This window comes from Ochotona princeps, chromosome 8 (assembly GCF_030435755.1).
Source record: "Ochotona princeps isolate mOchPri1 chromosome 8, mOchPri1.hap1, whole genome shotgun sequence".
NCBI lineage: Eukaryota > Metazoa > Chordata > Mammalia > Lagomorpha > Ochotonidae > Ochotona > Ochotona princeps.
Window position 1 is genome coordinate 11688196 of NC_080839.1, and position 21304 is coordinate 11709499.

The following is a 21304-nucleotide window of genomic DNA, read 5'->3' on the forward strand; positions in this document are numbered from 1 at the left end:
GGGGGTGGTATGGAAAACAACAGCCCTGGGTACAACCTGGTATCGTGGCTTAAACCCTGAAACGCACAAAGGACATTGCTGGGACAAAGGGTAAACTCCCAATGAAATTGAAGAAGTTTGTTTAACAGTATTGTACCAATGTTAAGTTTTTAGTTTCAATAAAGGTACCAAAGTTACATAAGATGCCAACATCTCAAAAATAAAACCCACAGTGATTAAATCAAAGTCCTGATGGTAGGCCTGAGTACTGACACTTTTTAACTCACCAGGTGACTCACACACAGCAATGTGACAAGCCCCTATTCTGGACACACAGGATGTGGGCAAGCCTGTGTTTCCTACCTGGGGTGGCCCCTGTGGTGTGCATGCCTTGACAGCAATCTCATCGGGCACAGACCTGTGCCTTTGGCCTTTGGCCCATATAGTAGGACCCAGGTTCCTTTGAGAAACGTTTCTAAAAACCTTCCTCCCTCCCCAGGCCACACTCCTGGCCTTGGGAAGCCCCAGCTTCCATACAGCTGAACTTTGGGAAGAAATGACAAGAAACACAAACCCTTTCCCATCCTCCTCTCAACAACTGCCCAGCCAGAACACAATACACAGTACTGACGGTTCAGAGACACAAGGACCACATGCAACTGCTTTCTCTTTAAAAAGAATAAGGATCGCCCCGATTCCTGGGCAATCCTTGCCTGCCAATGTCCCTGTGCCCCACAGCAACAGCCTGCTCCCTGGAGGCCTGAGAAAGGTACACCAGGTGTCCCCTCTCCCAGGGTCAGGAGCTGGAGGGTTTCATGGGGGCGTAAAGACCCTTCTTCCCTTAAAACTGACAACACTCTTGGTGGCCACAGAGCGCAGGAGGCAGAGAAGCAGAGCTTTGCATGGTGTCAGGGTTGGGGGTCAGAACCTCCACAGGAGGGAGCAGGACCAGATGGTCAGACCTGTGGGAGCAGTGCTGCTGGCACTGGCACATGGGTTAGGCCAGGGAGCGTGAACTGAATATGGCACTGCTAAGGGGCAGCCAGAGAACACAGCCCTGACAAGGCCACAGGTCTGACCGACCCTGCTCAAAACTGGTGCTCACAATGTGCTGCCAGCAGCAAGGATTGGCAAATAAATGAACAAGCAAGTCACGGCCGCAGAGAGGCAGCCCCTGTGCACTCACGTCGTGGCTGGGCCCCAAGAGGTATAAATATACTGCACTGTCCCAATATGGGGAGGAAGGAGAGAAGCTGGGCCCTGGGATCAGAGATGATGTGATTCCAGAAGGCAGCCTGGAAGGCTGGGCCCCAGCTAGCCCCCCGTCTCCTGAAGCAGGGCCCAGGGCCTAGTGAAGGCTCCTGCACTGCTGTCTGGCTGAGGAGGCCCCAAGGCTGCACCAGTAAGGGCCATCTACAACGTGGCCTGCAGAGAGCGGGGACTTCTCGGCTCACGCCACCTCCCACGTGCTTGCCTGCTCCCTGGCTTGGGGCTGCCTGGCAAGCAGCTAGACTCCTGGGTTGCGCCCAGGGCTCTCCTCCACAGGGATGCTGGGTCTGCTGTGGCTGGACCCTGAAAGGAGAAAGCGAGGAAGAGTCAGTGTAGAAGCAACATGGCGCAGCAGGGCCCAAGGGACCCAGTGCTAAGTCCTCTTAGGACAGACCTCTGCTACCTTAACAGGTGACAAGGCAGAGCTGAGAGGTTGCCTGGGAAAGCAGCCTGGCTTGACCCCAGGAAAGTCTCCCCCAGTAGTGGTGTCACGCACCATGAGTCAGGCAGCAGCAGCCATGGAGCTCAGACTTCGGGTGCCCAGGCCGCTATGGTGGGTACCAGGCACTTGCTGGGTACAGCCTATGCTGGAAGGAGGCTGAGCAGGTGTTTTCACCATCTCCCCATCTTCCAGAAAGATGAAATATCATGCCACTTCTCCCTGCCCACCACACTCACTCACACTCCTGGAAAAGCCCCCTTCCCTCCCCATCCATACAGCTGTCTGCAAGCCCTCCAGAGGCTAACAGGCCAGGACAGGAAGGCACACAGCAAAAAGGAAAAGGAAAGATATTTACCTTGGGTGTTTCCTTAAAACAAAAAACGCTCACTAGTCCATAGTCATTTATCAACTGCAGTTTCCAAATGTGCCAAAGAGGGAAAGGTCTACTGGGAAAGCTGAGGAGAGGAGAGGGAAAGAAAGAGACAGCGTTGAGCCCACACACTGCCTCTCAGCCAGGGCAGCGGCTCTATGCCTGGCAGAGGAAGTCCGGGGGCTGTCGCCCAAGAACAGAGGGAGGCCAGGCAGCACAGCACCCCAAGCGGCTGGCAGAGAGGGCTCGCTCTCAACTTGACATGGGAAGCCAGCACTGGGAAGCTACTGCAGTGTTCCTAGGTCTTGCAGGTCCCTGCAACAATTACTGGATGCCACCCTTTCAACTCAAAAGGCACTGGCAGACACTCCATCAGCATTGGAGCAGCCGGCCCCGGCTCAGGCAGCTGCCCCTATTGCGGCCAATTCAAGACAACTGTGCCTCCCCAGCGTTTCCAGCCTCTGCTGCGTGCCAAGTGCCCAGGTCTCCAAAGAACAGCTCTCACCTGCCCCAAGTGGTGCTGCGGTACACTGCCACCAGCCAGGGGAGGAGCCGAGTGATGAGGGACAGCCCCAGCCAAGAGCTGAATGGCCAGGTTCCCTGGGGGCCAGGGTCAGGGGACACGTGGGTGGCAACCACTGGAAGACAGTGGATAACCCGCTGGAAAGGACTCGCCCCAGCACGGCTCTGCAGGTGACACTCACTGGGCCACCCCGTGGCAGATCCTCTGAGGGCGTACGGTTGAGGACACAGACAAGGTGTGCACCTTGAGCATGGCATGCCGGGACTCAGATGGAGCCAGGAAAGACTCATATGAGCAAACCAAAACCGAAAGGCACACATTTAGAAAAGCACAGAACATCCTGACTTTTTGAGCTCCAAGTCCAATGTGATGGCGTGAGCATCTACCCAGAAGGCACCCCACAAAGCTGGCTCATGTCACAGTGAGTGAAGGCAGCCACAGCACCACCTGAGAGTGTTTCTTTCTCTACCAAGACCCCAACAAGCAAGGTCTGACCTGCCGTCCCATCTCATTGACACACAGAGGCGAGGGCCCACATGGGGAGCACCAGCTCCCTGGGGACACTACCAGCAGACCACCTCACAATGCAGAAAGGGGTCAATGTGTGGTGAGAATCTCAGGGACCAGTTAAGTAGCCAAAGCTGCTTTAGGCAGGGGTGGTAGACACCCAAAACACCATGTCAGGGCACCTGCACCTCTCCTACATGGCGAAGGCAACCACTTTCAACTGCTCTACCATTTGATGTCATCCAAAAGGAAGGGGCAGCATTGGGGAGACAAACAGGGCAGTGTGTGTGTTGGTCACAAGGCTGGCTGCTTGTGCACCCTCTGGGTCCTGACCCATGGGATATGCCCCCTAAGTCTCACCGGCTGCTGCAGCCGTCTTCTCACCCAGCAGCCTGGTCTGGCTGCCTGGGACGACCTGGAGATTGGCGCTCTCCGGGGATGGTGGCAGGCTCTGGGCCCGGGTGGCCAGGAGTGCATTGAGGTACTGCAGCCGGGTAACCTGGAGAACAGAGAGCATCGCCCAGCCAATGCAACTTGTGAATCAAGACGCAGGAAGTGCAAGGGGCCATGCAAACACCTGAGCTCGAGGGAAAATCACACCAAGAGGAAAAGGACAAAGGGAAAGTGTAGGGAGTGAACGCAGAGAAGGGCAATCAATGTAACTCCTGTAAGGCCTCTGATGGAGAACGGGCCAGTCCTCAGGGGTCAGATGAGGGGAGGATTCCCTGGAGCCAAGGTCCCGTCCTGCAGATCCACTGCAGAGCCTTGCTCTGGGGCAACCTTGGAGAGAATCAGTTTGTTCTCCATCCATGCTAGCTTGTCACTGGTCACTCTAGCTTCTCATGGACACAATGCTGGGGTGGGCTTTTGGCCTGGTGGTTAGTGTGGCAGCTCAGAGACCTGCATCCCACATCAGAGCACTTGGATTTAAATATCAATTCTGCTCCCACTTCCCACTTCCCTCCAATGTGCACCTTGGGAGGCAGCAGGACACGGCCCCAAGTAACTGAGTCCCTAATCTTGCCCAGGAGACCTGGGCCGAGTTCCCAGTGACCAGCTTCCACCCGGTTACTGCCGGGCATCTGGAAAATCCATGGGCAGACAGAACTCCGTGTCTCTCCAAGAAATAAATACATCCAAATAGCCCCAGTGAGCAGCCCAGGCGGTCACCTTAATGAGCTGCAGGTCAGAGAGGGCCCTCACGGTGTAGTCAGGACAGTACGTGGAGGAGCGGGTGCAGTCAGCCGGCTCGGGCTGCAGGTCAGGACGGGCAGGCGGGCGCGAGCACACTGGGGACTGGTGAACTAGTGAAAGGAAGAATCAGTGATGATGGAGGCTGAGGTAGGAGGAGGGCACCCCGGCCTGGGGGCGTGGGGAGGTGTCCTGTACGACCCCTCAGCACTCAAGCCACATAGCTGCAGCGACAGAGGGTGGGGAGGGCCTGGGAGGGGGCAGGGGAAAGCAAGTTGGTGCTGCAGCCAGAGGGCCAGCAACACAGCCACTGCCACCCCGCCCTCTGGGTAGCACCAGAGGCATGGCTGGTGCCCTGCAAACCCATGAGCTTACCCGAGGACGGTGCTGTCAGGGCAGACACTCCATAGTAGGTGAAGGCCCCATTCTCGAACTTCAGGCCTTCTTTCCCAATCTCTACCTCCACTCTGCCCTGGGAAGGAGGTGGGTCAAGGTGAGAACAGACGATGACAATCAGAGTCCGCTCAGAGGACACGAGGAGGAACCCTTGGCAGCGGAGTGTATCTGGGGAGAGCCCTCCCTAGCTTCTGAGGATACAGCATGCTTCAGGCCCAGAGCCCCATTACCTGCAGGATGAGAATGAAGTAGTCCACAGGCCGGCTGCGCTGGTACAGGTAGTGATGTGCAGCCAGGCGGTTGCTCTCGTCAAAGTGTACTTCCTGGTTGACGCTGGGATGCTTCAGCAGGTGCAGCAGGACCTTCTCGGAGACTCGGAGTGGGTTGAACACATCCACCTCTAATCCGCAGTGGGAAAGGTAGCCCGTGTAACCACACCTGGCTCCCTTGGCCCACCAGGGCGAGCACCTCCAGAGCGTGAGAAAGCCGAGAGTCGGGTATCCCCTGACACCTGCTGGGCTGGAGCTTGGCTGGGGGCACCAGCTCAGTCCGGCTGTCACCCAGCAGATGGCTAGGCCACCGCCTGGGCTGGTGGCAGCAGCACAGTCCTTCCTAGGAGTGGGGAGCAGAGCCAGTGCCCGCCCTCGAGCCATCTCCCTCCCCTGGGCCGAGAGGGAGAGCAGGGGCAGGAAGCGCCCTTCCCCTCACCTCGGGAGAGGAAGCGCTGGGTGGCCAGCAGCAGCTGAGGTGAGATTCTGGTTTTACACTCATCATCAGACACCCTGAACAGGGAAAACTCCTCTTTCCGCTTGAGGGGTGCACTTGGAACAGTCGGCCTCCTCCTTGCCAGGATCTCCCCTGAGGAGGCGAGAAGACGGCGGGCATGGGTGTCACGGACACAGGCCCATCCACATCCCAAGCCAGGCAGCTCCGACACTTCTTCCTTCTCCCCAAGGCACAAGGGCAGTGGTCCACATTCAAGATATGTCCCAAATTAGTGCACAAAGGACACCTCCATGTCCTGGAGTTGGGTGAAGAAAATACTCACAGGAGAGCAAAGTAGCTTAAATACAACAACAGCTTGGGACAGTATTATGGTGTATGGGCTATGATACTGCCTATTGGGCCCAGCGGCTAAATCCTCACCTTGCACGTGCCGGGATCACATATGGGTGCCCGTTCTGTGTCCCAGCTGCTCTAGTTCCCATCTAGCACCCTGCTTATACCCTGAGAAGGCAGCAGAAGATGGCCCAAAGCCTTGGGACCCTGCACCCATTGTTGGAGACCTGGAAGAAGCTCCTGGCTTCAGACTGGCTCAGCTCGAGCCACTGCGGCCACTTGGGCAGTGAACGAGCAGATGGTTCTCTTGTCTCTCCTTCTCTCCATAAATCTGATCCACCTTTCCAATAAAAAATAAATAAATCAACCTTTTAAAAAATGCTGCTATGACGCTAGCGTTCCATGTGAATTCCAGTTTGAGTCTGGGCTGCTCCCTGCCAATGCACCTGAAAAAGCAGCGGAAGATGGCCCAAGTGCTTGCCACCCACATGGGAGAGCTGGATAGAATTCCAGGCTACTGGCTTTGTGTGACCAGCTGATGAAAAGCATCTTTCCTGCCCTTTACTCTGCCTTTCAAATACATATTAAAACAAACAAATAAGAAAAGCCTCCATTTCTACTGAGAGACCCCTCACTGCCAAGTGTGTACTGGAGGATGACGGGCGCAGACTGGCAGCAGCGAAGCTGGCGTTGCTGTGCCTGTGGCAGTCTCAGGAACCGAGGTAAAGATGCTAAGCCTAGGGAGAGATGCTTGGCCGAAGCCAAAGGCTCTGCAAGCTCTTACAGATGAGAGGGTCAGGGACAGGCACAGCACAGTCCTGCAGACTCCAGCCTTTAGTGCAGGAGAAACAGGTGCCATGAGGGGCCCAGGCCTGTCTGCTGGGGAAGACTCCCCTCTAGCAAGGAATGTGTTGTTTGAGCAGAATCCCCACACACAGAAAGAATCGGCCAAAACAAAAGCCCCAAGAAAAGTGGGAAAGGTCAGGGCAGGTAGGGCCCCTCAGTGACAGGTGCCATGGATTGCCTGGAGGCCTGAGGGTGTGAGCCAGACAGCAGGGCACCCTCCCAGCTCCTACTCTGCCTGGGGCCCCGACTCACGGTAGTCCTCCGACTCATCCAGGATCTCGGACTTGATGACCTCCTCAATGACGTCCTCCAAGGTGACCAGGCCCAGGACCTCATAGAAGGGGTCTCCCTCACCCTCGTTGTTGACCTTCTGCACGATGGCCAGGTGGGACTTGCCTGTGGGGAGGGAACACTCCTGTTACAGGTGTTGGAGGGCCCCCCACTTGTCTGGCTCCCCAAAAGGGCCCGTCGGGAGGATGGAAACCAGTATCTGTGCTACTAAAAAGGACTGGGCACTGGGGCACGCTCTCTTCCTAGGTCCTTTCCAAAGCTGTCAACACACAAGGACTCATCACGTTTTAGTCAAGGAAATGAGTTCTTAGGATTTCACCTGCAAGAGGCTGTCCAAGCAGAGAACAGCAGAGCAGGGACTCAGCACTCGGTGTGGTTTGGACAAGGATGTGCCAGGAACACTAGTGCCTGGCACAGCAAGCAGGCTGCAGGCATGTGCAAATGAGGACCCAGGCTCCCCTGGCACGGTAGACTGCATGGGTCCCCCGACTCTACAGGCTGCCCTGCAGGTGGCTAGTGTTCCTGGAGGGGCTGGAGGTCAGACGTGGGCAACTTTTGGGAGCCCTACATCTTTGGGGATGCAACATCTACCCCCAGGCTGTTCTCAGCTCCCTACTGGGCTTGTTGAGTGAAGAAATTCAAGCTTGAAGATGACCCAAGTCAAGGCCAGCACAGTGACACAGTGGGAAAGACACTGCCTGCAGCACCAGCATCCAACATGGGTGCCGTTTCCATTCCTGGCTGCTCCAATTCCTCTCTGGCCCGGCTCCCTGCTAAGGCACCTGGGAAAGCAGTGGAGGAAGGCCTCAATGGTTGGGCCCCTGCATCCACAGGAAAGACCCAGAAGAGGGTTCTGGCTCCTGGCTTCAAGATTGGCTCAGGTCTGATGATTGTGGCCATTTTGGGAATGAACCAGAGAATGGAAGATCTCTCTCTGTCTCTCCTTCCCTCTGTAAATCTGCCTTTCCAATAAAAATAAATAAAACTTAAAAAAAATTGGGGGCTAAGACATTGGCTCAACTGGCTAATCCTCTACCTCCAAGAGACAGCACCCCATACGGGCACAGGCTTGTGTCCCGCTGCTGCACTTCCCGCCCAGCTCCCTGCTTAGCCTGGGAAAGCAGAGGACAGCCCAAATCCTTGGGACCCTGCACCCACATGGGAGACCCAGAAGAAGCCCCAGGCTCCTGGCTTTGGATTAGCTCAGCTCCAGCTGCTGTGGCCATTGGGGATTGAGCCAGTGAATGGAAGATCTTTTCTCTGTCCGTTCTTCCCTCTGTAAATCTGCCTTTCCAAAAAGAGTAAGTAAATCTTTAAATGGGGAATACTGAGGAAACTTTGGGAATTCATTGGATGTGTCAACTAAGTGCTTTTCATTCATAAAATGTCAGATTTGTCTTAAACGGGATGCAAGCCATTTTTAAGTAACTGCACTAGAAAGAAAATCAAGGGGTCAACATGGTGGCACAGCAAAATAATTCTCCACCTGCAGTGCTGGTTTGCGTCCCAGCAGTATCCCATGAGTGATGGTTGGAATTCCAATCACTCCTCTTCAGATCCAATTCCCTGCTAATGTGCCTGAGAAAGGACAGAAAGTCGGCCCAAGTGGGTGGGCCCCTGGCAGTCTGAGCAGACCAGGCTGGAGTGCCAGGATCTTGACTTCAGCTCTGGCTGCTGTAGCCTTTGGGGAGTGAACCAGCAGAAGGAAGACCTCTCTCTGTGTCTCCCACACCTCCTCTCTCCTGCCCTGTTCTACAACTCTGTTTCAAGTAAATAAATCAATCTTTAAAAATTAATTAAGCAGGGCCCGGTGGCATGGCCTAGCGGCTAAAGTCCTCACCTTGAAAGCCCCGGGATCCCATATGGGCGCCGGTTCTAATCCCGGCAGCTCCACTTCCCATCCAGCTCCCTGCTTGTGGCCTGGGAAAGCAGTCGAGGACGGCCCAAAGCTTTGGGACCCTGCACCCATGTGGGAGACCCGGAGGAGGTTCCAGGTTCCCGGCTTCGGATCGGCACGCACCGGCCCGTTGTGGTTCACTTGGGGAGTGAATCATCAGATGGAAGATCTTCCTCTCTGTCTCTCCTCCTCTCTGTATATCTGGCTGTAATAAAATAAATAAATCTTTAAAAAAAAAATTAATTAAGCAACAACAAAAAAAGCCTTTTTAGGAAAATAACAATTCAAGTTCATGCTTAAGTGCAAATCATACTGGACATGTTCTGAGGCTTAATTACAGGAGCACCTCTCCTCATGATGCTCTAATATGCTGGCACAAAAGTTAAAGGCAGAAATGACCACCGGAATCAGTTGTCCCCCTTCCCCTTGACACTCCCCCTGAGCTCCTGCTAGGCCACAAGCACAGAAACAAGAGCACAGTGCTTCCAGATGGCGCCCACTGCCCTGTCTACTTGGGTCCCATTGCCACCAGGGCCAGGGCTGCCCTGCCACAGAACACAGCCCACCAGGCCCGACCAGGAAGGCCAGGAGCACGACAGAATCAAAGCACAGGCTCGGAGCAGAAGGCCTCACCACAGCTCCCTCTCTCCAGGAATCTGGTCCCCTGCTCCATGGCAGTTGTCCGGAGGAAGGTGCCAATTGTTCCTTACTTTCCAACTCCTGTGAGGTGGCCAGCATCATGGCACGTCAGGGTAAGCCTCTACCTACAGTGCCAGCATCCCATGGGGCGCTGGTTCAAGTCGCAGCTGCTCTTCTTCTGATCCAGCTCCCAGCTGATGCACATGGGAAGTCACTGGAAGATGGCCTACGTCCTTGGGCCCCTTGCTTGTGGGAGAGCCAGAAGAAGCTCTTGGCTTCACCCAGCAGGTAGAAGATCTCTTTCCTTCGCTCTGTAACTCTGCCTTTCAAACAAAAATAACTAAATCTTTAAACAAACTCCTTTGATATAGGTGCACTTTTCTCTACGACTGGCCACACTGGGAGGACCCAACAATAACCAGAAGCAAGAGGTACCTCCGGAAGAGACCCCAACAGTGGCCACATGATTAAATCCCAACAGAATGTCTGCCAGCTCAGAAAGCAGCATGGAGACGCAGGAAGGATGCTGGGGCAGGCATGAAGGCCAGGAACCGCTCTCACGAGCATCCACGCTTCCTGAGTTAGCAAGAGTGCCCAACATGACCTGCTCACGCACCTGAAGACCTCTCGGCTTACACCATGCTGGCTGCTGGGCTCTAGGGTTGCTTCTGCTACCTGGTGCACCAGGCCAACCCTGACACACCGCTAGCTCCAAGGACATTCACCTGTGCTGCTAGTGTCTAATTCTTTCCACCTTTTAAAAAAATATTTACTCATTTTTATTTATTTGAAAAGCAGAGTGACAGATAAGAGAGGTATCTTCTACCTGCTGATTCACCAACCTTCAAAAGTCCTTGACAGTGAGGACTGGACCAAGTGGAAGCTGAGAGCCAGGAACTCAATCCAGTCCCACATGGATGGCAGGAACTCGAGTACTTAGGCCATCATGTGTCGCCTCTCTGGTGTATTAGCAGGAAGCTGGACTGGAAGTAAAGCGGGACTCCATCCTAGGCACTGCCATGGGGTGTGAGCCTTCCAACCAGCAGCCTGACCCACTCTACCACCACATGCCCCCTACCCCACCTCTGTTCCCTGAAGAAACCAGAAACGTGTGCCACAACCAATGAGTGCTCCTCCCTGCTGGCTGGCCTGGTGGCTATCATCGGGCTTCCGAGAGGCAGTAAACCAGAACCCAGCACCGATCCTGGCTACCCTTGGCCTCTCTGGCCAAATGTCCTTCAAGAGCTTCACTGGGGTTGATGGAAAAGGCAGGGAGAGTCTAGTGGCCTGACGGAGAAACCACAAGTCATTCCCTGCATGGCTCAGAGCTTAGAAAACGTGATTCTTCCTGTGGTATCTCAACAGGATAAACCACCGTATCGGCTCCAGCTCATCCTGACTGGGGGCGCCCCTCCCAGACGAACAAGTTCCCCAGCACAGGACGCTCTTCCGGAAGGGGAGAGAGCGGGCAAGCAATGGGGTCCAGAACAGCAGCTTCTAAGATGCCAAGGCCTCCAGCTCCAGGAAGCTCAGAGGGATGAGAAGCAAATGGATGTGGCAAGCCCTCATGTGCCACAAAGTTTGCAATACATCCTTTGTCTGGCAGCCGGGGAATGTGTAAGGAGGTTAGGACCAAAGACTGGGGCCCCACACGGCATGGGGCATGCGAGTGAGGAAGTCGAAGAGGAACTACAGGCTCCCCGTTCAGCCTCCAGTAGGAGGCTTTGTAGTGCATTATAAGGCAGCTTCTAGAACAGTACCCAAACTGGGCATTCTGAAAACCTCTCCAAAGGGGCTTCAAAAGTTTCTTCCTTCTCAACATTTCCACCGAAATCTGCCCCAGCCTCCAGTTCCCATGCCCTGGCTTGCATTTTGACAAAGGCCTGCCCATCTTCATGTCCCAATTCATTTTCCTGTGGCTGCCACGGCATCAATTCTGCTCCCTCAAAGATCAAGGGCATCCTGGCTGCAGGCCAGCTCCCTGCTGAACTTCCCCCATGTCTGTCCTTGGCCTCCCACCTCTCCTTGACAATTTCTCGCTGCCTACCCTACCCCCTCCATTCCTCCCTCCTGTGGGCACCCTGGGGGTTTGGCCTCAGGGACCAGCGCCACCCTGCTGTCCAGAACTGACCCCTGCGGCAGACCTCCCCTGCGACCTCAACAGGAGCTCCCAGCTGCTTGGGAATACTGCAGACACCGTGCCCATGCCCAGAACACACCTGTACCCTACCCGGCACCTGGGCAGGCAAAAATGGGGCAGGAGAGGGGGTAGACAGACCTCATCTTTAGCCCCTCAGGTGACCACAAACTCCCAAGCCTCCTGGACCTCCTCTCAGGCCTCAATACTATGGCTGCTCGGCTCTCATGACCTTCTCCTGGTTTCCACACTGGCCACCGCTCAATTTAAAGAACTCACAGTCCTGTGTTCAGATCCTATCCCCGAGCCTGCCCTGATGGGTTGGGATCCACAACAGTCCTGGACCAAATTCATCCGTCACATCCCAAGGGCAAGCCCACAGCAGTGAAGATAATAGTTTCAATGGTTTGGAAAATGAAAGATGAGGGGTCAGAATGATAGCTCTACCAGCTAATCCTCCACCTCCAAGCACCAGTTCATGTCCTGGCTGCTCTACTTTCCATCCAGTTCCTACTTGGAACCTGAGAAAGCAACGGAGGATGGTTCAAATCCTTGGACTCCTGCATCCACGTGGGAGACCCCAAAGAAGCTCTTGGATCTTGGCTTCAAATCGGCTCAGCTTTGGTCATTTGGGGAACAGGATCTTCTCTGTCTCTCCTCTCTCTGTAAGATCTGCCTTTCCAACAAAAATCAATAAATCTTTTTAAAAGAAGAGAAAGGGGAGGGATAGAAATTAAGTCAGCACCCACAAAGCTGTTTCTGATGGAATCAGAGGGAAAGTTTTCACACCTGCAGGAAAGCAGGAGTACCTGCCAGTCACCCCCTCACCTACCGTGAGAGCAGCAACCGGCAGGGAGCTCGCCAAAGGCCTGGGGACGTCCCAGGCGCTGCTAGCTGCACAGAGATGTGCCAGGGTCTGGAGACCACCTTAGCTGTAGCCACTGAGCTTCAACAGGTCGAATGGGCTACATACAAAGCCTATTCACACGGAAATGGCCCGGGGGTTGGTAAGACCTGGAGTTTGGAGCCAGCTGGGAAGGGGGCTATCCTGAAGACAGCTGAAGGGAAGTTGGATCCTTAACACTTGAAAAAAGCTCATTCCCAGCCCTTACAGGTTCCCCGACCTTCCCCTTTCCCCCGAGGTTCCATGAGCCCCCTCTCTTTAACCAGAAGCGAATCGCCCCCAGGCCGTTACCTCGCTTGAACTCCTCCAGGACGGCGTCCAGCTTGGTGTCGTTGAAGACGAAGTGGAGAGGGTGGTTGTAGAATCGAGTGATGGTGCTGAGAGGCGTGCAGTCTTCCGGGTCCACGAAGGCCAAATCCTTGAGGTACAGCATGTCCACGATGTTGGAGCGCTCCTCCTCATACACGGGGATGCGCGTGTGGCCGCTCTGCATGATGCTGGCCAGGACGCCGAAGTCCAGCACCGCGCTGGCATCCAGCATGAAACAGTCTTCGAGGGGCGTGAGCACGTCTTCCACCGTCCGGTAGCGCAGCACGCCCTTGCTGAGGTCGCTGTAGGGGTCGCCGCCGCCGCGAGCCAGTTCCAGGACGCGCTCCCGCAGCCGCCCGGGACGCGCCGCCAGCTCCAGCAGCTGGCCGACCGGCAGCGCCACGGGCAAGGTGAGAAGCACCGCCAGGCGGCTGAGGCCCAGAGCGCGCGGCGCCAGCGCCAGCGTCCAGCGTCCGCTCACGGCTGCCGGCACCACCTCGCCCACCAGGAACACCAGCCCCGCGCAGCCCAGCACGGCGGGCAGGGCGCGCTGGCCGGCCGCGCTGTACAGCAACACCGCCAGCGCCGCCTGCGCCAAGCTGGCCAGCAGCAGCAGCGCGCCCAAGGCGCAACCGGCCCAGCGCCGCGCGGGCTCCAGACGCCGCGCCGCCGCACGCTCCGCCTCCGAGCCGCTCTCACGCAGCACCTGCACCTCGGCCGGCGCCAGCGCCAGCGCGCTCAGCTGCAGGCCCCGCGCCAGGGCCGCCAGCGCCAGCAGCCCGGCCGCCCCCAGGCCCAGCGCCCACGGCGGCGCCGCCTCCTCGGCCGCCCCGCCGCCCGGCTCCACGCGCACAGCGAGCAGCGCCGAGTGCGGGCGCAGGGCCTCGGAGCGCAGGCACAGCAGCGCGCGCCACTCGTCCGTGAGGGCCGCCACCGTCTCCTCGGGCGCCGCGACCGCCTGGCCCTCGGGGCAGCCCGTCCCCTTGGGGGTCACACAGGTCCAAGAGCTGTTGGCGAAAGCCGAGCCGAAGAGGCGCAAGCGGAAGGTGGCCTCCGGCACGGCACGCGCCCCACCTCCGCGTGCCCACTCCACACCGGGCGCTTCGTCCTCCTCTACACAGAAACCCAGCACTTGCACACCCGGCGCCGCTTCCCCGGCGGCGTTGCCCAGGCAGAGCGCAGCGACCAACCAACCCAGCCGACCCGCCGCCGCCGCCATCGCCTGCTGCCCCCTCTCGGCCTCTCGTGCAGCCTACCCCGCTCGCCCCGGCGCCTCCGCCTCCCGCGGCCCAATCGGGACCGGCCTGCGCGCCCCTCGGCCAATAGACGGCGGGCGGGGGGCGGGCCCCAGGGTCGGACTAGGCTGCGCCGGGGAGTAAACAAGCGGCGGCGCGGGGCGGGTCGGGGGCGTGGGGCTCTCCGCCCCAGGGAACCTGGCCGCGGCTGCCAAGGGGAAAGAGTGGCCTGCTCCCGGAGGCGGAGGACGCGGGCCGGGTCTCCGACCCCCCGGCCAGCCGCCCTGGGCAGTCCCCGGGACTGACTGGGACACCGAAGCGGGAACGGCGGCTCGCTTGAGTCACGGGTCCCAGCGTCCGTGAAGGGCTGGCGGAGACTGAAGCCGGAGAGGAATAAGGGATCTTTTTCTCAGGGAGAGGGCCCCCGGTTCGATCCGCTGCCGACAGACAGGGCTGAAAGGACCCGAAATAAAACGTAGCGACTGGGGATGGCAAGCTGCGGGTTTGTTATGTTCTCACTGCGCGGGGCTCCGGGCAGTAGGCCCCGGAACAACACAGGCCCTAGCTACCTTCAAGGTAGAGAGGCCCAAAACACAGAACCCCAGCCTCCTGTTAGCCTCGCAGGTACCGCAGCCACCAAGCGGAAACTAATACCTGACGGGAGTGAAGAGAAGCCCCGGGAGACATCCGCGTCCAAACGCCCGAGAAGCGCACAGGGCCGTTCAAGCCTCTGTAGAGGTGACTGACTGCTTTCTGGCTGTTCATCTGAGGGAGGATTCCTCAGGACCACGGAAGCGCTTCAAGTTGCTTAAAAAAAAAAAAAAAAGATTTATTTATCTTTATATGCAAAGTCAGATATCTATGTATATGTGTGTGTATATAGAGAGAGAGAGAAGAGGAGGAGAGACAGAGAGGAAGATCTTCCGTCTGATGATTCACTCTCCAAGTGACAATGGCCAGAGCTACACCAATCCGAAGCCAGGAGCCAGGAGCCTCTTCCTGGTCTCCCACGAGGGTGCAGGGTCCCAGGACTTTGGACCGTCCTTAACTGCTTTCTCAGGCCACAAGCAGGGAGCTGGACGGGAAACGGGGCTGCTGGGATTAGAACCGGCACCCGTAGGGGATCCCGGTGTGTTCAAGGCGAAGACTTCAGCCGCTAGGCCACTTAGATGGGCCCTCAAGTTGTTTTAGAAGAGGGGCGACTCCCCGGGCAGTGTAGGGTTGTACATGACCTTCACTGAACAGAACTGGTCACTAAACTGCTAATACCCAAAGATACAAAAATCCAATTGGGGGCCAAAAAAAAAAAAAAAGGTGTAGGAGAGTGTTGCTCACGGTCGCAGCCTTTGAGAATGTGCCATTCTCTGCCCCATCCCTGGTTAATCGTCATCAGTGGAGACACCTGGCTTTCAGGCCCCTCACTGAGAAAAGAGGATCTTCCATGCACAGGTTCACTTCCCAGATGCACACAGCAGCCAGGGCTGGGCCAGGCCAACACCAGGAGTCAGAAACTTCATCCCAGGCTTCCATGTGGCTGGCAGGGACACAAGCACTTTGGGCTGTCACCTGCAGCCTTCCCAGGCGCCCCAGCAGGAAGTTGAATGAAAAGCAGAGCTGCTGGGATTCAAATATGGTAGACCGGCATTGCAAGCCACGGCTTAGTCAGCTGTGCCACAGTGCCTGCTCCACAAAGTGGTCAAGTGCTGTGGGGTAAAAGCTGGGTGGGTAAAGGAGACAGAGGTATTGGGGGGGTGCTGTGTAACATGGGGGTAGTCGGGGCAGGCTCCAAGGAGGTGACATTTGAACAGATTTAAATGAAGGGTGAGCAGCATGTCACCTGGAAGAAGTGTCCTAGGCCGAGAAGACAGCATGTCAGAAGGCCCTGGTGGGACTGGCTCCATAAGTGGGGTCTTCTCACCTGACTCGTTGAATCTGCAGCACGTGGCCCATAGCGGGCCTTAGATGTGTGGAGCAGCCAGAGCCCGCCCCTACACAAACTTTTCTATCCGTTCCTGTTTTTCTGGAATATCCTCTTGTCCTTGTCGTTCTCCAGGTGCCTCCCTTTCTCCAGCTTCTCCCCAAGCTCTCTGCTCAGTGAAGCCATGGTGGCAGTGTCCCGCCTTCCTTGGAAGCTCCCAGCAGCCACCACACCTGCTGGAGGAGGCTGCACAGCTGCACCTGCAGAGGGGTGTCAGCCTGAATCTCAAGCCTAACCCGAGTGTGGCCACTGCAGCTAATAACAGCATGATCGTAGCCCTACTTGTCCCCCTCAGCTGCTAGGAAGAGGGAAGGGGCAACCTGCTCATCCCCAGTGCATCTCAACAGCTGCTGGCGACACCCTAAGACATCCAGGTTGGTGATGATGGTATGGGTGCTTTGTCCCGGATGTCATCAGCAGCTGTCTCTCTGGACTCCTCTGGCAACAGCCTAGACCGTGTATATGTTCTGTAAGTTACTTTCCACTTGCCTCTCCCTGCTAAACTATCTATGGATATTTCTTTGCCCCTTGTCCTGTCCTAAGTGATGGCAGCCATGGTCACTTCTGCTTTTACAACAGATGTGGAAACACGGAAGCGACGCAAACGTGGAAGGTGCCAACTCACCAAGGTGTATATATACTTCATCTTTTATTACCAATCAAAAATAAATTCCATATATTGTTTAGCAAATATTATCATTGTTTTGTGACAAAAGACACAAGAGGCATAACAACGAAACTCCCCGAGAGTCAAACTCATAACGATGCCAAAATAAATCACAAAAATATACAAATTAAAATCTTATGCAAAATAAATAGGAGTTATTTGCTACGGTGGCTGTGACTTGCCTACCCATTTGGATACCGGATGCAAACTTTTCCCTTACAGGGAAGACAAGCAGGGTGGGCCAGGTCCAGGGTATGGCTCAGCCCAGGAACTAGAGGTTGGAATAGGAAGTGGAAAGAAAAAAAAAAATTGCACTGGGAGGAGGAAGTCATCGGACCAGTAATATTTGGAAAGAATTATGACCCTCTGCGAGAAGTGATTGTAATGGGGGCAGGGAAACGGGAAGGACCATCTGTTAGAAGGAACTGTGTGTGTGCAGAGGTAGCTGTGAGGCGTGTGCACCTGCTCCTTCTGCTCCACACATGCCCACATGGTTGGGGCCAGTGCGTCTGGCTGTGCCCAGCACTCGGCTCTGCCAGCTCTTGTAATGACAGGGGAACAAGCTGCTCCTGTAGCAAACAAAGGGGTTTCCCCCACAGGAACCAGAAGTCTGGCATCTTTTTTTTTTTTTTTTTTTTTTTTTTTGTCCTTAAGGCTAAGGACCCATGGCTGTCACACCACCTTCCATTCAGGCTTCTTGGAGTCAGTTCTGAGGCTGGTCAGGTACAGTGGACTTCGGTGTGACACATAGTCCAGTCCCAGCAATTAAGATTCTCCAGGCGCCTGGAAAGCAGAGCATTTGGGGTGACAGGACTCCACTGATTGAAGAAAGGGGTGCGTGAACACTACTTGGTGGTGGTAGTGGTGGCGGTGGGCTGCGAGCCCCTTTCACCTGGATTCCAGGTCCAAGCTCCTGTTGTACCTGACAACAGAAGGGCCATCACAGCCCTTGGTCCCACAGCCTCCCCACAGTGGAAGTCTGGAGTCCCAGCACAGGGCAAAGGTGCCAAGAAAGGGGACTGCCAGCTACATGCCTTTAGCAGAACTCTTTTCCAGGGTTGCCAGGGCTGGTGAAGGACATCAGGCGAGCCTCTGGGCAGCCGCAGAGGAAAGAACCCTAAGAACTTGCTGAGGTGGCAACTACCAATATGTCCTCTCGTCCCCGACCCCCAGGAGGATTGAGGTCTGGGGACTGGAAACAGGTAGTTGAGCTGGGGGCCTTGACTCCTTGAGAGATGGCAGGGTGAAGGGGCAATTAGCTGCTAACAACACAGACACCTAGGACAAGGCCACCCAGCCAAGTCACCTCCATTGTCGAAGACACCTACCACACCGAGGGGGGCAACCTTTGGTACAAGTGAGGGCAGGGCCTGGGTCGAGGAGGCAGCGATGGGGAAGGTCTGAGGCCCTGCCTGATGATCTGAGTGTGGCCCGCCCAGTCTCAGGAGGATGCCGTCTCCAGGGCAGAGTCCCTGCCAGGCCCCCAACTCACTGGGAGAGCCTGGGAGGCTGCAGCTAGCTCACTGCATCCCTGATCACAGTTATCCAGAAGTCCCTCGGCTTTGGCGACTTCCGACAAGCCTCAGGGCCCACGTCCAGGCAGCCGACCGCAACTTCATTCGGTTCTGGTGCTCCATGGGGGGACAGCCACCTTCTTCCCAAGAGTCAACTGGCCTCCAGCGGGTTCTGGGCTTCCGACCTCTGTGGGTTGTCAGCGGCACAGTGGAGGCAGAGGTGAAAGGGGGTGGGGGGCTCCCTGAGTCAGGGACAGGAGCTGGAAAGTCACAGCTGGAAGCACGTTATGGCTGTTGCTTCCTGGGGTGAGATAACCCTCCCCCTGTCTAAATATTTTAAAAAAAAAAGTTGTTTTTTTTTAAATAAAGTTCCTTAACCCTGTCAACCCTTCCCAAATGATACTTAAAAAGAGGAGCAATGAGTCCCACTTAGAAATCCAGTAAAAAAACAAAGCCTTTGCTCATAGTAGCCAGCCCATTGTCCCAGCAGTCCAGGCCAGGGTAGCCGTGAACACCTCTGAGCTGGTCAGAGAGCCCCACTTGAGTGGCTGCCCAGTTGGCTGGGCCGTCTACCCTTCCGGCTGCACAGGCTCCCTCTCTTGATGCGGGCCCACTGGGGAGGCCCCCGCAGGGCAGGCGGGGGACCCCGGGCCCTCCTGTCAGATGACGCTCTCATGGGAGCCTCTGTGTAGCAAGAAGTTGCGTTCGTTGAGAAGTGTCGTAGTCTCATCCACCACTGGCAGCTCGCACTTCTCGGCAAAGTTGTCCATGCAGGTGGTGCGCCCGTCCACGGGGGACTGTGGGCTGTTCTCCATGCGTGAGGCCAGCAGCCCATTCTGGTACTGTTGCCGCGTGATCTGCGGGAGGAGGGGGTGAGGCCCTGCAGCACTCCTGCTGGCAGGCACACCCCCACACCAGCACTGGGCCGACAGGACGAGAGGACACAACCAGGCGGAGCAGAGCCAAACCTCCGGGGACCCCTTTGCTGATTTGCTGAGAGCGAAGCTCGAGGGAGGCAAGAAGCCTGAGCTCCCCAGGCAGCAGGCAGCCGGTTGTGGAGCAGAGTGCTGCAAACAGGTGACTGCACGGAGGGCCCAAGAGGCACTCACCTTAATGTACTGCAGGTCCATTAGCGCCCGCACGCTGAAGTCGGAGACATACTGGCCCAGGACAGAGCTGCCGAACTGGTTGCTGCTGCCCGTCAAGGGAGAAGGGGTTGGGGTTGTGGTGGTGGTGGTGATCATGGCATCTGGGCGGTCCGGGTAACTGAGGGAGGCCGAGCGGCTAAGGGGCATAGGGTGGGCCGGGGAGCGGTCTGTGGGGAGAGCAGAGCCATCAGGCCAGGAGTCCTGGAGCCCACTCCCAGCAATGGAAGCCCGTGTACAGGAAAATTCTTAGGAACGCACAGAACCACACCAAGGTCTGACCTCGTCAAAGCCACAGTTAGTGCATTTTAGAAGTGCTGTGAAGGGCCTAGTGCAGTAGCCTAGTGACTAAAGTCCTCACTTTGCAGCTGCCAGGATCCCATATGGGCACCAGTTTGTGTCCCGGCTGCTTTACTTCCCTTCCAGCTTTCCAGCTCCCTGCTAGGGGCCTGGGAAAGCACCAGAGGATGGCCCAAAGCTTTGGGACCCTGCGTGGAGACCCGAAAGAAGCCCGTGGCTCCCAGCTTCAGATCAGCTCAGCTCTGGCCAATGAAGCCATTTGAGGAGTGAACCAGTGAATGGAAGATCTTTCTGTCTTTCCTTCTCTCTGTAAATCTTTCTAATAAAAATAAATAAATCATAAAAAAAAGTCTGCTGAGTCAAATGAACAAGCCAGAAAACAGAAACCAAACACAGTTTACAGCAACCAAATGTCTCATTTCCCCAGCAACTCATCAGTCAGAGCAGCACCATGATTACCCTGGTAGACAAGTTGCTACCTTTGTTTCAATACCAGTTTACTAGGGCAAGTGACATAAACTGTTTAGTTTCATAGGCATGCAACCCTCACTTAGGATGGCTGATCACATCCCAAAGGCCTGTTCTGCACATGCAGAAGTCATTCCTCTAAGTCTGTACCTCGGATGGCCTGGCAGAGGGAGCAGCCAGCTGTCCTTTTCACAGGAACTCACTGGCCCCCTGAGCTGGGCACGTGCAAGCTGCCCCTGGGGCACAGGCGGTAATGGCCTCTTCCTGCCACTAGAGGCAGCACAGGTCTCGCTCTGCAGGCAAGGAGGGTGAAGGCAGGGAGGCATTTAGCAGTGAGGGCTGAAGCAACAGGGCTCTGCCACCCTGTTGTGTGGGAGCCCCGGATTGAGCTCCTGGCTCCCTGGCGGATGGGAAAACTCCTGTCTCCATCTCTCTGCCTCTCACATAAGTAAGTACACATTCCAGAGAAAGAGACAAAGGGAATGGCCTGCAAACAATGAGATGTATGAAAAAATTCATTGTGAAGGAAGGTGGACGTTTCACAAAACAGAATGTGGACCAAACTCATTGGCTTAGCTAACTATTCAGTAACTGTTACATTAGCTGTACAAACAAATGACTACTAAAGAGCGTGAGCATGAACCCTGGGACTCAACAGCCATCAGAGCGTTCAGCCAAGTGTGGCTGAAGGGTCCCGTTCTTTATGCTGAAAGTGAAGTTCTCTCTCTCTCTCTAGTCTCTATGTGTATGTGTCTCTCTCTTTCAAATAAATAAATGCATACATAAGCAAATCTTAAAAAGTGTGACATCATTCAGAAAAGGGCACTGGGTTTGGCCTTTTCCAGCTGGAACGGGACATTTTGGTTGTAACAGGTTTAAAAAAAAAAAAACTAGAAATATTAATTGTGCTCCAACTAAATACTTTTTTAAAACTGAATATTTTCTATCAACTCTGTTGCTTACTATCCCTGACAGCTCTACAGAAACTGGTACACGAATCGGCCCCTTTTCCACACAAGGTGTCATTTAGCAGTAACTGCAGAGCTGGTGTGTGAATGGGGCCTGCCCCCTGGACCTGCACTGCCCGCTGCCCCATGGTGCCTCTCCCAGGCACACAGATGCAGAGATGGAAGGAGAAGCCAAGGCGGTGAGGAAAGCCAAGCATGTGTGCAGGGCAGCTGATGAGTGAGAAGTCCCTGGCCAAAGTTGGAGCAGCCTGCAGTCAGGGTTGCAGACCA

General features: G+C 55.8%; 2 protein-coding genes across 4 annotated transcripts in view; both read right to left on the bottom strand.

The window, feature by feature from the left end:
* Window positions 1–1295: 1295 nt before the first annotated feature.
* Window positions 1296–14037, bottom strand: CNNM3 (cyclin and CBS domain divalent metal cation transport mediator 3). 2 transcript variants are annotated; one of them, XR_009245929.1, is made up of 9 exons: window positions 12742–14037; window positions 6835–6978; window positions 5386–5535; window positions 4908–5077; window positions 4657–4753; window positions 4261–4394; window positions 3451–3589; window positions 2046–2145; window positions 1296–1551 (listed from the first exon to the last, which is right to left on the bottom strand). XR_009245929.1 is itself a non-coding variant. In XM_058667581.1 (8 exons), exons 1-8 carry the CDS (start codon window positions 13976–13978, stop codon window positions 1487–1489), a joined length of 2136 nt encoding a protein of 711 aa, XP_058523564.1. In that variant the 5' UTR covers window positions 13979–14036; the 3' UTR covers window positions 1297–1486. The 2 variants fall into 2 exon arrangements, 1 of the variants encoding a protein (XP_058523564.1); XM_058667581.1 differs by lacking the exon at window positions 2046–2145 and having other exon boundaries at window positions 1297–1551; window positions 12742–14036.
* Window positions 14038–16602: 2565 nt separating this feature from the next.
* Window positions 16603–21304, bottom strand: part of CNNM4 (cyclin and CBS domain divalent metal cation transport mediator 4) — a 43801-nt gene continuing 39099 nt past the window's right edge. For both annotated transcript variants that reach the window (XM_012928565.3, XM_058667580.1), the window contains 2 exons: window positions 19263–19468; window positions 16603–19010 (listed from right to left, as the gene is read on the bottom strand). In XM_012928565.3, the coding sequence (XP_012784019.3) occupies window positions 18813–19010; window positions 19263–19468 (404 nt within the window). In that variant the 3' untranslated portion in view covers window positions 16603–18812. The remainder of the gene's footprint in view (window positions 19011–19262; window positions 19469–21304) is intronic.